The 16,817-nt window shown below is 44.9% G+C and overlaps 2 protein-coding genes across 13 annotated transcripts in view; one reads left to right on the forward strand and one right to left on the reverse strand.

The window, feature by feature from the left end:
• The window catches only part of ARHGEF4 (Rho guanine nucleotide exchange factor 4), a 261,691-nt gene extending 258,443 nt beyond the window's left edge, over positions 1–3,248 (forward strand). For 8 of the 9 annotated variants that reach the window (XM_053214832.1, XM_027056096.2, XM_053214833.1 and 5 more), the window contains 2 exons: positions 679–756; positions 1,345–3,248. In XM_053214832.1, coding sequence (XP_053070807.1) covers positions 679–756; positions 1,345–1,496 — 230 coding nt within the window. In that variant the 3' untranslated portion in view covers positions 1,497–3,248. The remainder of the gene's footprint in view (positions 1–678; positions 757–1,344) is intronic. The other variant, XM_053214834.1, reaches the window with a different exon arrangement.
• Positions 3,249–3,265: 17 nt separating this feature from the next.
• Positions 3,266–16,817, reverse strand: part of FAM168B (family with sequence similarity 168 member B) — a 36,354-nt gene continuing 22,802 nt past the window's right edge. For 3 of the 4 annotated variants that reach the window (XM_027056101.2, XM_027056100.2, XM_053214839.1), the window contains exons 4-7: positions 10,608–10,750; positions 10,295–10,472; positions 8,275–8,400; positions 3,266–7,834 (exon numbers count right to left, since the gene is read on the reverse strand). In XM_027056101.2, the coding sequence (XP_026911902.1) occupies positions 8,288–8,400; positions 10,295–10,472; positions 10,608–10,750 (434 nt within the window). In that variant the 3' untranslated portion in view covers positions 3,266–7,834; positions 8,275–8,287. The remainder of the gene's footprint in view (positions 7,835–8,274; positions 8,401–10,294; positions 10,473–10,607; positions 10,751–16,817) is intronic. The other variant, XM_027056102.2, reaches the window with a different exon arrangement.

A 16,817-nucleotide genomic window follows, 5' to 3' on the forward strand; every position in this document is an offset into this window, starting at 1 on the left:
AGCCCTCCTCACCCCTGAATGCAAGGTCAGGACAACCTTGAGACTGCGAGATAGCCATGTGCCACAACCCAGGGCAGCTCTTCATTTCAGCCCCAAGGCATGGCATGGTCTGTTGGCCTGTCCAGGTTTTTCTACCACACACACTCCATAAGGTGGGGGCCTTCTCAGTTGCAGAGACCTGATGAGGCCCCTTTCCAGCACAAAGCATTCAAGTAGGATTTGGGCATGGGCTTTGAGAAACCTCACCCACCCCAACATAAGCAAGATACCTCCCTGCTGCATTCCTTTTCTCTCCATGGGCCCCTGGACATCACACTCAGAATGACCAGATTGGCTCTTGGTCTGGGAAAGAGCCTCCACCATAGTGGAAAGGACACTAGATGCTGAATAATACATCAAGGACTGGGTCTGGGTGAGAGATGGGGTAGGGCAAGAATGTAGGGAGGGCCCACTGAGCATCTCCTCTGCCTGGTTGGCCAAGGCAGGCTGGCTGAGCAGGATACTGAGCATCTGCAGCATGATGGGACACCAGACCCTGTGAGAGATGCAGGATACACCAGGTGCCGAGAGGCACAGGACAAGAGCCAACACTGGCTGGGGAGGGGGAGGAGGTGGAAGTCAAGTCCTCAAAATAAGAAAAGGTCAAGCAGAGGTCTCATTTGGGGTCCTCCCTCCCAGGCTTTTCCATCACCGAGCTGCAGAGGAAGCAGGCCATGCTGAATGCCAGCAAGCAGCAGGCCACCGGGAAGCCCAAAGGTAAGTGGATGGTACCCTACCTCCTCCCACAGCAGCCTGGCCCTACTACCTGATCAAGATCAAACTCCTCTCTGACCCCCAGAACAAAGCCAGCTAGCATGTAGGTCCCATCTGCTGCCCACTGCCCTTTCCAGGTGTTTGTTCCCAAAGGTTGGTGGTAAGGGGCCACTGGTGACAAAGCTTTAATCAGTGTGCAGTTGATAATTTTGCTCTCAATCCCCTCACATCCCCCAGAGCAGTAGCATTAATGACAGCACACCTCCCCAGGCAGGACTGCTTTCTGGCAGGCCTCCGTACAACCTCCTGGCAAGGAGCCCATATCCCCATTCCAACAGAGCTGATAAATGCCTGGCACGGGGCCTGTGCCATGGAGAAGCTCCAGGGCCCCACACCGTCCCAGGTTTCCTGGCCATCCCCTCTACAGTGGCTCAGGCCACTGGATGTGGTCAGCCCCATGAAGGAACTTCCCTCCCATGGGATGGGACCCATTCCGCCCCCCCCCCCCCCCCCCAAGCAGAGGCTGCCATTCTGCCATGTGACACCTGGCTCCCTAGGCACCTATGATCCCTGCTTTCTTTTCCTGCTCAGCCCTCAGCCGGCCCTACTACCTGGCACGCCAGAAGCACCCGGCACTGCCGGCCAGCCTGCCCCAGCAACAGGTCTTGGTACTGGCAGAGCCCAAGCGGAAGCCATCCACCTTCTGGCACAGCATTAGCCGGCTGGCACCGTTCCGCAAGTGAGCCAGCCCCCACCTGACAGCACCATATGGACCTGTCCCTCCAGTGGGCCTCCAGCTTTTTCTCCCTGAGGCCCATAGCATGTGGCCTCCTCTGCCTGTCATGTGCACTGGAAGTTACAGGCTGAGGGAGGGAACTGCTTGGTGCCCCATTCTTCGTTTCTTCTCCACCACTGGTGCACTGAAGACACCAGCTGGAGGGGCAGGGGCCCACAGCGGTGAGCCTTCCGCCATCCTCTGGACCTCTATGGGGCCTCCTGGGAGCCACAGCTCAGAGCCACCGGCCAGGTCAACACGTGTGAGAGGACTGGCCACTCTGGACCCTCTTCTCTGGACATCTTATTATCCCTCTTCCTGCTGTCTCTGGGCAGACTGCCTTCAGCCCCTGCAAAGTTGGGCTGTGTGCCCCTCTGTCCTCCTTCAGGCCCCTGGTCCCCAGCTGGTGGTGCCAGGCAACTTGCATCCCTGGATGGTGGGAACCGGAATTCTGTGCACAAAAATGTCGGGCCCAGAGCCCACCTCTTTTGCCTCCCAGTCCCTCTCTAGACACTCCTGGCTGCTGGACACCCTCTTCACTTGTGATGTGTTTATAGTGGAAAGAAAACAAAACCATAGTCACTGCATACTTCTGTCAGGGTTTGTGACCAGTCCACGTGTAGTTGTGGATTGACTCCAGAACCTGCTCCCAGTTTGTCTGGATTGTTCTGTTTTTCTAACATTGGGGAAAAATAATTGTTATTAGTGACACAGAAAGATTGCCTTACCCTAAGTGAGTGTGAGAAGCCATAAGGACTGAATTCTGTAGCCCAGCATCCAGGACTGACCCACTAACCCAGAGTCCAGTGAGCATGTGATTTAAGAGGGAAGCCCATGTCCTGCCGAGAAGGGTCACAAGTACAGCCAGAACCTGGCTTGTGGGTGCAGGAACACTGAGCTGCCCCTCTGGCCTAAGGGAATTCAGCAGCATGTACAGTCACTCTTGCACTATACCTTCTCCAAGCCAGAAGCCACATTTAATTTCATAAAGAAACATGAAAAAATAACCTGTCGGCCCTGGTTTTTCCATTTGTGTCTATGCATTTTCTCCTTTGCATGCTCCATCCTTCCTATGACAGTTACCTTTCTCTGCCCTGGGCCTCTCCTTAAACAGAAAGGATGAGCCCAGCATCGCCCAGTGTGGTGGGAGCTCACTTACTTGCAAACCATACCCTCAGAGCTTTGGTGGAAAGAAGCGAAGGTGGCGGGAGAAATGCTTCAGACGCTCAGAAGGAGCTGCGAGGACAGCATGTGGTCTGGGAGCTGTCCTGGTATGGGATACAGCTGGCTCGGCTCCTCCAACCACAGGGGGCTGGAAGCCTGTTGGCTCCCTGACTGCTCCCAGAGTCCATGTTTAGCTGAAGTTAGCAAATGTGAATTTGGGGGATTGGCAGTCTGCAATCTTTCTGGGTTTTAGCATCCTCTTCAATGAAATAGAGAAGAATGTGTCCTCCAGGATGGGGACCAGGACACAAGACCAAGAGAAAAGGAACAGGGTCAGCTTTCCTCCCCTTTCCCCTGAGGAAGCAGTCTTCCCAAACTGTTGCCTCCACACACCCTTACACACCGTGCTGTCACAATGCCACACAAGGTCACCACGGCCCAGCACAAGGCCTTCTGCCCCCAAACCCTGCATGTCCTAACTAGAAAGAAGCTACACCACCTTCCAGCCAGGCCATGCCACCTCAAAATAAACCCTACAGGAAAAAAAAAAAAAAAACCATAAAAATCACACTATGCAACACAAGTCAATCTTTATTGAAAACTGCAGTATTAATACATAACAAGTCTTGTTACAATAAACGTGCTTTTAAGAATTTTAAATCTGAGCTCTACTCATCAGATTGCATAAAAAATTAAAATAGTATGAATTTACACTTAATGGAACTGGCTCAGGATGGATGTTCCATTCCTTTGTATTGATTGACACCGTAAGTTCAATGCAGAGGTGAGGGATGCCTTTAACAATGGAAGACAATGCCGACATAAGCTTAAAAAAAGTACCAAGAAAACGGTCTAAAAAAAGTATTTAAAAATCATTAAAAAAAAAAAAAAAAAAAAGGAACCATTTCCTAGTCAGTCATAACCCACGTGGTTCCTTGGGACCTCTCCTCAGAGCAGCCATCACGTTAAACCCTGCCAGAAGCACAGCAGAGCCCATCTATTTTACTGACCACTAGTCTACAGAAGGACCCATGGGAGACTGACAGGGCTCAGGAGGCCCAAACGAGACACCTGTCATCTCCAACACAACAGCCCTGGGAGCACACATTTCCTGAAGCCCACTGCAGGTTCCCTGAACAGATGCCTGCCTCTCCTCTGTCTCCCTGTCCCAAGTGAGTAAACTTTAAGGTTACCCCTAGGGTTTTCTGTTCTTCAAATGAATGTGGGGGGGGGGGGGGGGACAAATCCTCTAAAACACGTAAGATCAACTTTGCAACTTTCTACCCAAAATGATCAGACCCTCCTCTGCAGCGCGTCATCTGCAAGTCTGTTCAAAATAGTCTGACGCACCTTCAGAGAGCTCAGGCTGAATAATAAACAGCTCAGGGGGAAAACACAAATATTTGAGATATGCTAGAAACGCTAAGAAGTCTGCCCTTCCCCTGAGCCAACCACACTCCTCTCTAGAGAACCCCCCCACCCTTAAAAAGCACCAGAAAGAACCAGAAGCTTCCCCTCACCCTCCAAGCACTTGCCCTTAAAACTGCCCGTGAGCCTGCTGAGGGGTCAGACAGGCATCCTGTCCTGACTGGGCAACACCCAGGTTGGTGACGACTAGGGTATCCAGCCATTAGCTGCCAGGTGGGGAGAAGGTGGCCCAACCAGTCAGAGTAATACTGTTTCCAAATGTGTACAGGAACAGGTGAAGAAGGGTGGATTTCCTTTTGAAGTAGGCCCCAATATTGATGTGGTTGGTGTGTGCCACCCTTTCACCACCAACTGGCAGGCACACTCACAGAAACTCACATGCCAGATATCAGCATATCCAAAATGCCGTAAGAATATATTTCCTCTTATTACAGAAGCGATGGTGCCACCAGATGGAGCAAGGCACTGTACGCCGAGAGTGGGAAGGGCAGGATGCTCACCAACAAGTACCCAGCCCAAGTCTCAAGACCTCTCTCATGTCCTATAAATACATTTGCATAGCACTCAAGAAACAGATTCACAGAACAGCAACTGGTAGGCCTCATTAACCATACCAACAAGAATGTTCTGACAAGATTTAACACAGAAGACATAAAAGGTTCTGGAAGCGCCTTGCCTTCATGCCTCCCACGAATGGCCCTGGTCCTGATGTTGGCCTCACTTCTCAGAAGCAGCGGGTTGATGGGAACTTTGCTCATCACTAAACACTCAAGTCACCAGGCCCAGATCCAAACAAAACTTCCATAAGCAGAAAAACAGGCCTCCTGAACCTTGGCAGAGAGGCTGTAGAAGATTTTTTTTAATTATCCATGATGATGACGTTCATGTTTAGAGGAATTAGGTCCTTGCCTACCTGTCTCCACTTCCAAAAGAACCATAATTCAGCTGAAAGAGTATCAAATTAGGAATGTCACATACAAAAAAAAGGCCGTTTCTCTGTTCCACAATTATGCTTGGGATATCAAATTATGCAATTTTATAACAAGTTCTATTCCTCAATTATTTTTACTGGAACTGCTGTTAAAATTACAATCTATGATAGTTTTGCTACTATTCTTATGTCCAGATTCTTACCTACTAGATAAGATCTACCTTTCATTATATTTGGTAGCTGATGCCCTGATGTGAAAAGATTTCCACACAGATGTATTCCATTATGCAAAGGTATTTAATAAAGTCTCCCAACTCACCTTCACAAAAGGGAAAAAAGATTTTAAAAAATTATAGGGGGTAAAGTGTTTATGAGCTGATGTAAATGGGGGCAAAATGCAACCCAACCTTCTTGCTCTTGAAAACACTATTTAATTCAGTGCTTGTGAAAACACTCACCCTGTGTGCACCATGTCTCAAGCAAGCCCAATGAAGCATCCGATATAACTTCTACATTTGAGTGACTCCACCCTTACACATAGGATATGTGTGTGTGTGTGTGTGTGTGTGTGTGTGTGTGTGTGTGTGTGTGTGTTTTCCCATTTTGATGTTTAGGGCTTTTTTAAAGCATACACTAAAATCATATTTTCTCCTAATCTATTACACTAAACTGGGAAAATGGACTTTTCTGTTACTTGATCAGTTCAGCCCTGGAACCCTTGGAACCTCATGGATATTATAAACCATCCACCATACAGATGGAATAACCAGCACAGAGCTAAAGTAGACACAAACTGTGTGCCTGGGGTACATGGTACACACACACACACACCCACACACACACACACACACATACACACACTCTCTCTCTCTCCACACACACACACACACACACACAGACACACGTGGGTTAAGTGCTAATGAAGCAATTTAAGGTACTTATCAGTAAGCACACTATGTTAACAGACATTAGGAATAAGGAACCTTCTGTTTACAATGATCCATGCAAAAATATTCCTAAACTTCTTATAAAATAAAACGTGAAAAAAAAATTATGGGGTACTTACTATAAAAAATAAGGTTACCAAAGGCTCAGGGGTCAGGTGTCCCACTCAGGAAATGGGGCCGAAAGCCAAACCAGTGCCAGAGCCCTGACCTAGCTGCCAGAGACGTAAGAGCAGGGTCCCCTCCCCAACCAAAGCCCATACACTTGAAATGATGGGGTGAATAGGAGCACATCCACCCCCTGACAGACTGCTGAAAGGGAACAAAACCCTCACCCTCCCACCCCCTCTGTGAACAGACACACTCCCACTGATACAAGCTGGGCACATTTAAGCAAAAAAAAAAAAAAAAAAAAAATCCCCTTCATTTCTTATATACAATATTCTGACTTTAAACACAAATTCCTTTCTAAATAAATCCTGGCAGGCAAATGCATTCTGATGCTGCCTGGGCCCTTGCTGTCCATACCTGCTTTGTGCTGAGAGCCCTCAGCTACAGATGGCAGACAAGGCTCACAGACCAGAGGCACCAGCCCCTCCCTCACACCTCCCCAGACCCATCTCCAGAAGTCTCCTCCAGATGGTGTCAGATGACAAGGCCCCTTCAGGTGGATGGGCTGAAACACAGCCACAGCCCTGCCTCTCTACAAGAAACAATTTCAAATCGAGTTTTGTTCCCTTTTAATAGTTCTTTTAAATATTTAACTTTCTTCGTAACAGACAGCTGAAATCTTTGCCCTTCATTGGTGGGGGAGTGGTAGAGGACAGCAATGCCTACATATGTTTTCCGTACTGAAACTTCTGGGGGCGGGAGGGACAAATGGTTTTCTAAGCTAAACAAAGGAGAAACCAATACCTCCTCCAAGTGTGACTGTTTCTCCTTCACACATCTTCCATCCCAGGAAAATAATTTAGTTCTACATAAGACTTTCCCAATAAAGACACAGAAAACCTCATCTCTACGTGTAGGAGACTTGTAATGAAAATTGAGATGGCAGAGAAAACTGCTTTGCTGATACACAGACAACCTCTTGCCCCTAACTGTACTGGCCATACAACTCTATACTTTCATGATCATCTCTAAGAATGTCCACACCACAATGTTTAGGCAAGCCTAAACGGCAAGGAAAGGGACGTCCAGAAAGCTGGCTGTGCCCCAGGCAGTGGTGGCCCACCCTGCACTTTTCCTATCCCTGCGACTCTCTTCCCGTGCAGTCAGTGTGAAAGAAACAGATGGCTGAAAACTCAAAGTCCACGTTACCAACTGGCAACCCACATCAACCCCAAAGGCTGAAGAATCATCCAAGGGATTTCAGATACTCTATGAAGAAATTCACTTTAACACTTATAACTTGAAGACTCTGCATACATTACAACAGTGCATTAGTGATACAAGTTGTAAAATGCTTTTCCATTCCTTTGGGTTTTGCATATGATGGTTTTGCATCAGTCACTGCAGGTAGATTGAGCAAGCTTTGTTTTTTGTTTGTTTTTTTTAAACATGCATTCAACTAGATATGATTCAGAATAGATTAATACTCCCTTTTTATCATTACAGTTAGCTAAAAAATTGCCAGGCAGCCCACAAAACAGGAATTGCTTTAAGACCAACCCACAGAGTCAGTTGGAAACTAATGGCGCTGGGACCTGCTGGGCCGGGCCAGAGTAGTGTTAGCTAAGTGTCGAGAGCATTAAGAAGAAAGTCCAGGTTGGAGGCGCGAGGCCTGCAGCACCAGCTGTGGAACCTCCAAGATGTGACTGCACAGCTCCATCCTCAAACCTGGCAGGGGGAGAAAGACAAACATGGTCACACGGAGCACCCCTGGCACCGCTGCTCCAAAAAGGAATTTCATTTAAGTCAAGGAGGATGAAACCCACTAGGACCAGAAAGGGCAGCAGTGGGAAAGGCCACTGCTCCTGGTTGCCGCACACCTTAGAGAGACTCCTGGTTACAACCAGAATCCTAGTTCCTGTAGGAGGCAGTAGGAGATTAGAGCACAGACTAGGAAAGGAACAAAGTATATCGTGTACACAGCAAGTACTCAATGGTTTCCTTCCTTCTACTTTCTAAGAGTCCAAATAAGAACAAATCTTTAAATGCCATACTGCCCTTGGATTAAGAGGGGCATTTAAGCATTTTTCTCGTTAGTGCTTAAAATATAGTAGATTTGTCATTCTGTACTGGAAAAAAAGCCAACCCAGGTTTTACCAGTCACTTACATTTGCAGGGTGATCACCACTGAGGGGGCACGTAGCTGTAGGTGGGCGTTCCTGGGGCCCGATACGTGGGCACAGTGACTGGGTGGGGGGCAACAGGAGTTGGGGAGTGGGCGGTCAGCAGGGTACCTGGAAGAAAGAGCAGCTGTCTCAATGGCAGGCAGCACTACCCACATGAGGCTAGCCTATGTCACCACGCAGCTCCATGCTGCCTGAAAAGAGAGCTCTGGCCTGTCCTGCTTTAACAGGAAGAGGGGTGGTCATGACCTAGACTGCTGTCAGAATTCAGATCATACACAACTGAAAGTTGTATAAACACAGCAAGCTCATATGATAATGTCTGTAGAAGGCTCTGTGCCTTCCCTTCATATAAGCATACTCAATGATTTTTGCAGATCAGATGATAATCAACAAATTAATCATTATTTACCCTCAAAAAGAAAGATATTCAGGTGCCTGGGTAGGTTAGTCAGTTAAGCACTGGACTTCAGCTCAGGATCTCCCAGTTCATGAGTTTGAGCCCTGCATTGGGTTCCTCAGGAACAGTGCAGAGCCTGCTTGAGATTCTCTCTCTCCCCCTCTCTGTCCCTCCAAACACCCCTCCCCAAATAAATAATCTTTTACAATGAAAAAATTTTTAAAAAGGAAGGAAATTTGTCCATGCTACCCATGGATGAATATACAGGATGTCATGCTAAGTGAAATAAGCCAGTCACAGAAAGACACACCCAATAGGATTCCACTTACATAAGGTATCTCAAGTAGTCAAACTGATAGAAAGTAGAATGGTGGTGGCCAGGGGCTGGGGAGTGGGAGGGTGGGGCAGGGGAAAAAGAGAGCTGTTATTTAATGAGCACAGATCTTCAGTTTTGCAAGGTGAAAGAGATCTGCTTTACAACAATGTGAAAATACTTAACACTACTCAACTAATACAGTTAAAAATGGTTAAGATAGTAAAAATTAAAGAGAGGGAAGGAGGGAGATTCTAAACTACATGACCTTGTAAGTACATGAAGATAAATGTATTTTCCCTATATCTGCAGGAAACTCAGCAACTCTGAGTCCATCTGTAAATCAGCATAACCTCCAACCTAACAGCCTCACCCTGCTTTTCTTCACTTCCCATCTTCCTGCCCACAACCAACCCAGGGCCTGCCATCTCTCCCTTCACGTGCCTCAAACATGCAGTTTCTGTCTGTGCCTTCACAGAAAAGTATGGGATAACCAAATACAAGGGAGACTCTGAGCAGAAACACACATGATATCCTAACACACCTTTCTCTCTGGCACAATCTCCCTATATTGGAGTTAAAGGGGGAAAAAAAAGAGAGAGGGAGGGAACAATATTAAAACACACACACACAGCCATGGGCAAGCAATGACATCTTCCGTACTTGGCTGCGTGCCACAGACAACCCACATGCCCACTGGGGGCTCACAGGGAGATATGCACATCCTAGCCAGGAGTCTCATCTCTCTGTGATGTATTTTCCTGAGCAAGGGAAAGGGAAGCCTTGGGAAATAAAGGTGACCAATGCCAAAGATTTTCTATAAGAGGCTGTTATGTCCATGAACACAAAGCCAGCTTTCCTAGATTCATGCAAACACCAACATTTACACAACTTGCCCTGCAGCCTACACTAAAGGGGAGTTATCAGGAAGGCCAGCCCACCCAGATACAAAGTGATCACCTTCTGCCCAAGCTTGGTATGTTCACTGGTATGCCCCTCAGCCCTACTGCTAAGGGCTCAGCTCACCTGTCTAATACATTGATCACTATCCACTCATGCCCCATGGGGAGGGTACTTGGTTCTTGGCTGGTCACACCTCTCCTCTCAACCAAAAGAAGAAGGGAAAGAAATGAAAGGAAGGGAAAGAAGGATCATATGCTGTTCCTTTCCCAAAGAGTATGTCCTTCCACACAACTCAAGCCATTGAAAAATCAAACCAAGGGTCAGAGAATTAGTGAGCTCTCCTGTCTCCTGGCTCTCATAAAACAGGCAACCCAGGGTCAAGGACTCACCTGCTGACATGGCCATAGTGGTCCCAGCCACCATGCCCATGGTGACGCCATTGCCTCTAGGTGGAGGGATGGGAGCAGGGTACACTGTTGCTGGCATGCCGTTGGGCTGCACCACCGTGGTGTGGTGGATGACATGAGGGGGTGCTGCATACAGGGGCTGTGTGTAGTACGTGCCCTGCTGCAGGGAGGAAGAGAGACAAATACCACAGGGCTCCACACCTCATGGGTCAGAGTCCAGAGAGAACCAACCCTTCCCACACACACAATGCCCAAGAGCACTTAATTAAGGGACCCACAGCACACCCAGGCCTACCTGTGCATAGGGGCTCTGCTGGGGGTAGGCACTTCGCACAGGGTACACAGCAGTCTGGTAGGGGTTGGGGGAGGAGGAGTATGGTGGCACTGCCCCGCTGGTGGGGGAACAGGACACTTTGTAAGGTGTGCCAGGAGTGTAACCTGAAACAAAGAAGCCAGTGGCCAGTGAAAACCCAAGAGATTTCCTCTAAGATCAGGATCAAGACAAGGATGTCCCTCCCCTCTTACCACTTTTATTCAACACATTACTAGAAGTACTAGCGACAGCAACCAGGTAAGAAATACAAGGCATCCCTACTGGTAAGGAAAAAGTAAAACTATCACTATTTGCAGCTGACATGACACTATACACAAAAACTAAAGACTCCACCAAAAACTGTTAGAATAGATGAATTCACTGGGGTGCCTGGGTGGCTCAGTCGGTTGAGCATCCAGCTCTTGATTTCAGCTCAGGTCATGATCCCAGGGTCAAGGGATTAAGCCCAGCTGTGGGCTCTGCACTGAGCGTGGAGCCTGCTTGGAATATTCTCCCTCTTTCTCACTTTCTCTACCCTCCTCCCTCCCTCTCTGTGTCCTTCTCCCTAGCTCACGCTAAGTAAAAAAAAAAAAAAAAAAAATTATAACGAATTAATGAATTCAGTAAAATTGCAGGACATAAAATACACAGAAACCTGTTGCATTTATATACACTGATAACAAAGTAGCAGAAAGAGAAATTCAGAAAACCATCCCATTTACAACACCAGCACCGAAAACAGTAAAATATCCAGAAATAAATTTAACCAAAAGGGTAAAAGACCATATACTCTGAGAACTGTAGGACAAACTGATGAAAAAAAACTGATGACAACACAAATAAATGGAAAGAGACACCACACTCATGTACTGGAAGAATTAGTATCATTAAAATGTCCATACTACTGAAAGCAATCTACAGATTCAATGCAATCCCCATCAAAATACCAATAGCATTTTTCACATAACTAGAACAAACAATACTAAAATTTGTGTATGGAACCACTAAAGACCCCCAAACAGGCACAGCAATCTTGAGAAAGAAGAACAAAGCTGGAGGTATCACAATTCTAGATTTCAAGATATACTACACAAAGCTGTAACCAAAATGGTGATACTGGCACAAAAACAGACACATAGATCAATGGAACAGGATAAAGAGCCCAGAAATAAACCTACATTTATATGGCCAATTAATCTACAACAAAGGAGGCAAGAATATACAGTGGGAAAAAAACAGTCTTTTCAACAAATGGTGTTGGGAAAATTGGGCAGCTACATGCAAAAGAATGAAATTGGACCACTTTCGTAAACTAGCCACAAAACTAAACTCAAAATAGATTAAAGACCTAAATGTGAGACCTGAAACCTTAAAACTCCTAAAAGAAAACAGGCAATAATCTCTTGGACATTAGCCTTAGCAGCATACTTATGGATCTCTTAGGCAAGGGAAACAAAAGCAAAAATAAACTATTAGGACTACATCAAACTAAAAAGCTTCTGCAAAGCAAAGGAAACAATCAACAAAACAAAAGACAACCAAACTACTGAACGAGAGGAGAGATCTGCAAATAAATCTGATAAGGAGTTACTATCCAAAATACACAAAGAACGCCAAAATAAAAGCACCCAACTGAACAGTGGGCAGAAGACCTGAATAGACAGTTTCCCAAAGAAGAGATCAAATGGCTAACAGACACATGAAAAGATGCTCAACATCATTCACATCAGGGAAATGCAATCAAAACCACTTTGTGAAGTGAGATATCACTTCACACCAGTCAGAATGGCTACTAACAAAAAGACAAGAAACAGTAAGAGCTGGTGAGGAGGTGGAGCAAAGGGAACACTGGTACACCTTGGTGGGAATGTAAATTGGTGCTGCCAGTACAGAAAACAGTATGGAGGTTCTTCAAAAAATTAAAAACAGAAGTACCATGTGATCTAATAATTCCCCTACTAGGTATTTACCCAAAGAAAATGAAAACACTAGTTTGGAAAGATACATACACTCCTATTTTTATTGTAGCATTATATACAATACCAACATACGGAAGCAACCCAAGTACCCAAAGACAGAACAGATAAAGATGTCATGTATATGTATGTACACATACATCCACAGACACACACTCTCACACACACAGTGGAATATTACTCAACTACAAAAAAAAGAATGAGGTGTCATTTCCAATAACACAAATGGACCTAGAGAGCATTATGTTAAGTGAAGTTAGACGGAGAAAGGCAAATACCGTAAGATCCATGTGATTTCACTTATATGTGCAATCTAAAAAACAAAACAAAACAAAAACCAGAAACAGACTCATAAGTAGAGAACAAAGTGGTGGTTGCTGGGCTGGGCAGGCAATGGTAATGGGTGAAAAGGTGAGGAGGATTCAGAAGTACTAACTTCCAGTTATAAAATAAGTAAGTCATGGAGAGGAATAAAAAGTACAGCTCAAAGAATACAGTAACATTGTAATAACACTGTACAATGAGAGACTATGAATACACTTATTGTGCTGTATAGCACACAGACAGAACTGGATCACTATGTTGTACAACTGAAACTAACATAAAATTTAAAAAGAAAAGAAAAAAAGGCTTTAATTCAAACCCACTTTTGACCTGGCACAGGGAGGAACCAAGCAGTGTTCTAGCCCTGACTGCAGTCAAGATGTGACACCACTATGGACCAGTCCATCCTCCACAAAGATCTGACCTCATTTCCAGACCTGATACATGTATGTGTGTGTGGGGTAGGAGCAGGGGGCATTTGGGGGAGAAGGAAAAAACCAAGGAGAAAGTTCTACTGACAGTATACTCAACACAGGAACAGAAAAGATATACCTGTTTTGTAGGAATACAAATGGGTACACATCTAGGGCAAAATCTAGCATTAAATGTCTGTCTTTACATCCCCTAAGTCCACCAAAAAAAAGCATAGATTGGAACAGACTCAACTGTAAAAATGCTCATCACAGTGTTTATCACAGCAAAATAAAGTGGGGGGAGGGGGGGGAGGAATTATCAAGCACCAGGGCTATGGTAAAAAGATTTGACTTAAGACAGTAAGGGGGCACCTGGGTGGCTCAGTTGGTTAGGCATCCAACTTGGGCACTTGGGCTCAGGTCACGATCTCAGTTCATGAATTCAAGCCCCTGTCAGGCTCTGTGTTGACAGCTCAGAGCCTGGAGCCTGATTCAGATTCTGTCTCCCTCTCTCTCTTTGCCCCTCGTGTTCTGTCTCTCTGTCTCTGAAGACAGAATCAACATTAAAAGAAATTTTTAAATAAAAAAAAATTTTTTTTTAAATAAACTTTAAAAAGTTGAAAAATTTTAATTACATTATTGGACTGTGGTTAGAAGTGTACATATATTTTGTTATTAATTTAAGAGAGGGGGCGCGTGGGTGGCTCAGTCGGTTAAGGGTCTGACTCTTGATTTTGGCTCAGATCGTAATCTCACTGTTTATTAGATAGAGCCCCACAACAGACTGTGCACTAACAGCGCAGAGCCTACTTGGGATTCTCTCTCCCTCTCTCTCTCTGATCCTCCCTGTTCACTCTCTCTCAAAATAAATAAATAAACTTAAAAAAAAAAGTTTAAGAGAGAGAAAGAAAATGAATGACTCCCAGGAAGTACACCAGCTCTAAATGATGCTTTTCTCAAGTCACATGAAAGAAATCCCCCTTTGACAAGGACCAAGTCAGTCTTAGAAGTTCTTCTAACTGTCCTGTACTTTGTGTGCCTAGGTTCACTCCACAGAATGCCCTTCATGGCGTTCATTATGAAGATGCTGATAAAGATGATACTGTCCAAAAGGTCACCCAGTCCCAAGTAGTAGAGCAGGTACAAACCCAGACCTGACTGTGAGTCTTGACTCCTTTGTCCAAACCAGGCAACTCCCAAGCTCAACTACTTTGTTTTCACCCTGAAGAGTGAAAAGACCCTTCCAGGTTTCCCTAAATTATTCTGAAATTCGTTTTAACTGCGAGGTTAACTCTAAGTGGCAACAACGAATAGCCACTCTCCTCAGGTGCAGTGCTTCCATCAACATGACTGGTCACAAGTGTGCCCACCATGCACCATCATCTCACTGATCCTAATACAATAAACTAATTGAGAAAAAGAAGAAGCTATTTGAGGAAGTGAAAACACACAAGCAACAAATTCATGACCTGGATGAAAAATTGGAGAAAAGAGAGCCTCTAAAAAACTTATCACTATTCCTAACAAGTAAGTCCAAGACCATTTTGTCACTGTTCAAACTGCAAAAAGAGCTTGGAGTTTTGAACTGCATACAAGGTGGAAGCTGCCAACCTGAGTGAGCTTCCAGGAATACAGTATAAATCCAAAACAATGAAGACCCAGGCATACAGCCCTCCACAGAGAGGTTCTCTGATTCAGAATCACTCTTTTGGTCAACCACATGCACTGAAAGAAGGTGAAGTCCTTCACTCGCAACCAATGAACGGTCAACCTACAATGCCTTTCCTTTCTTCTTCTAATGGAGGCCAGAGGCCTACTGTTGCAGAAATCCCTCCAGCTGGCCCCAGGTCTCTTAAGGTGGCTTTTGTAACACCTGCCTCATATGTATGCTTTGTTGAAGATGGTGAGATGACTCCAAAAAGCTACTATGTGTATGCACCTGTGAGATTATGATTGAATGGTACATTTAAAATTTGTGCATATGTAAGTTTCACGTGAAAACGAAACTAAAATAAAACTGCAAACAAATATGTATATATTTTTGAGAGAGAGAGCACAAGTGGGGGAATGGCAGAGAAAGAGGAAGAATCCCAAGCAGGATCTGCGCTATCAGTGCAGAGCCCAATGTGGGGCTCAAATTCACGAACTGTGAGATCATTACCTGAGCTGAAATCAAGAGTCAGATGCTTAACCAACTGAACCAGCCAGGTGGGTACCCCAGAGCTGCAAACAATTATTAACAACATGCACACTGGAGTAAATGGGGTCAAGTGTAATTGATGTCCACAACTTACTTTGAAACACGTCAAAAAGTAAGATGGACTGAAGGATAGACAGAGGGATACATATGTGATACAAGTAAAATGTAAATTTTAAATGTTGATTGTAGGGGCACCTGGCTGGCTTAGTCAGTGGAGCATGTGACACTTGATCTCAGGGTCTTGAGTTTGAGCCCTACATGAGGTACAGAGATTAAACAAAACTTAAACAGAAATAAAAGTTGATTTTTAAAAGATTTTATTGTGGAATCTTGGCAGTCCACAAGAGGTTCAATGTGAATTTGTTTTCAGTTTCTCTGTATACTGGAAAATTTTCACAATAAAATGTTGGAAAAATAGTCACCCACTATTTCTACTAATGACAGCAATGGTTTTTAATGTAGGTTATCTTACTGCATATTCTTGTAACTATGAGCTATGTCCTAACACTAACCAGAAAATTTTGTGCTTTTATATAGGCACCTTTTATCCAACACTCAAGACAAATCAGTTTCAAGGAATAAAACCCTGTCTCCCAGTCCCGTTAAAAACTGAGTGTGTGCTAGGCTAGGCACCTTCTTTTTGCTGCTGTTGTTTTTTATACAGCACTAGACCCACCGTGTCACACAGGAGACCCTCAACAGGAAACTTAAAATACACACACACCCCTATCACACGGCATCCAAAACTGACATGGCCTTCTAAAATAATTGTTAGACTTGTCAACCATTCACAATACAAACCATTCACAATACAAAACCAAATACCTTCACTGCTCAGTCTTTTAAAAATATTAATAGCTTTCCAGATTCTCCTTTCCTAAAAAGACCATCCATAGCAATGCAACCCAGACAACAAAATGATTAGAGCGCTTCTCCTTTCACTCTCATCAAACAAGTGAGTCACCAATGGCTGACTTCCTCTTAGGGAAACACTCATGTATAGGGCCACTGTTCTGAGACTGCAAATTGTGAGGTGCCAAAAACTTTTTGTAGTAGAATAGATCATTTCTTCTAAAAGTACTATATACCACACAAGATTTTATATAGTAAGTTTCTGGGCATAAAAGATGTTTATTTAGAAAATTCAGAACAATAGGGGTGCCTGGCTGGCTCAGTCAGAAAAGCACGTGACTTTTGATCTCAGGGTTGAGTTCAAGCCCCATGGTTTGTGTAGAGATTAAATAAATACTTGGAAAACAAATCTTTAAGAAATATTTAA

Source organism: Acinonyx jubatus, chromosome C1, assembly GCF_027475565.1.
Source record: "Acinonyx jubatus isolate Ajub_Pintada_27869175 chromosome C1, VMU_Ajub_asm_v1.0, whole genome shotgun sequence".
In the NCBI taxonomy this organism is placed as follows: Eukaryota; Metazoa; Chordata; class Mammalia; order Carnivora; family Felidae; genus Acinonyx; species Acinonyx jubatus.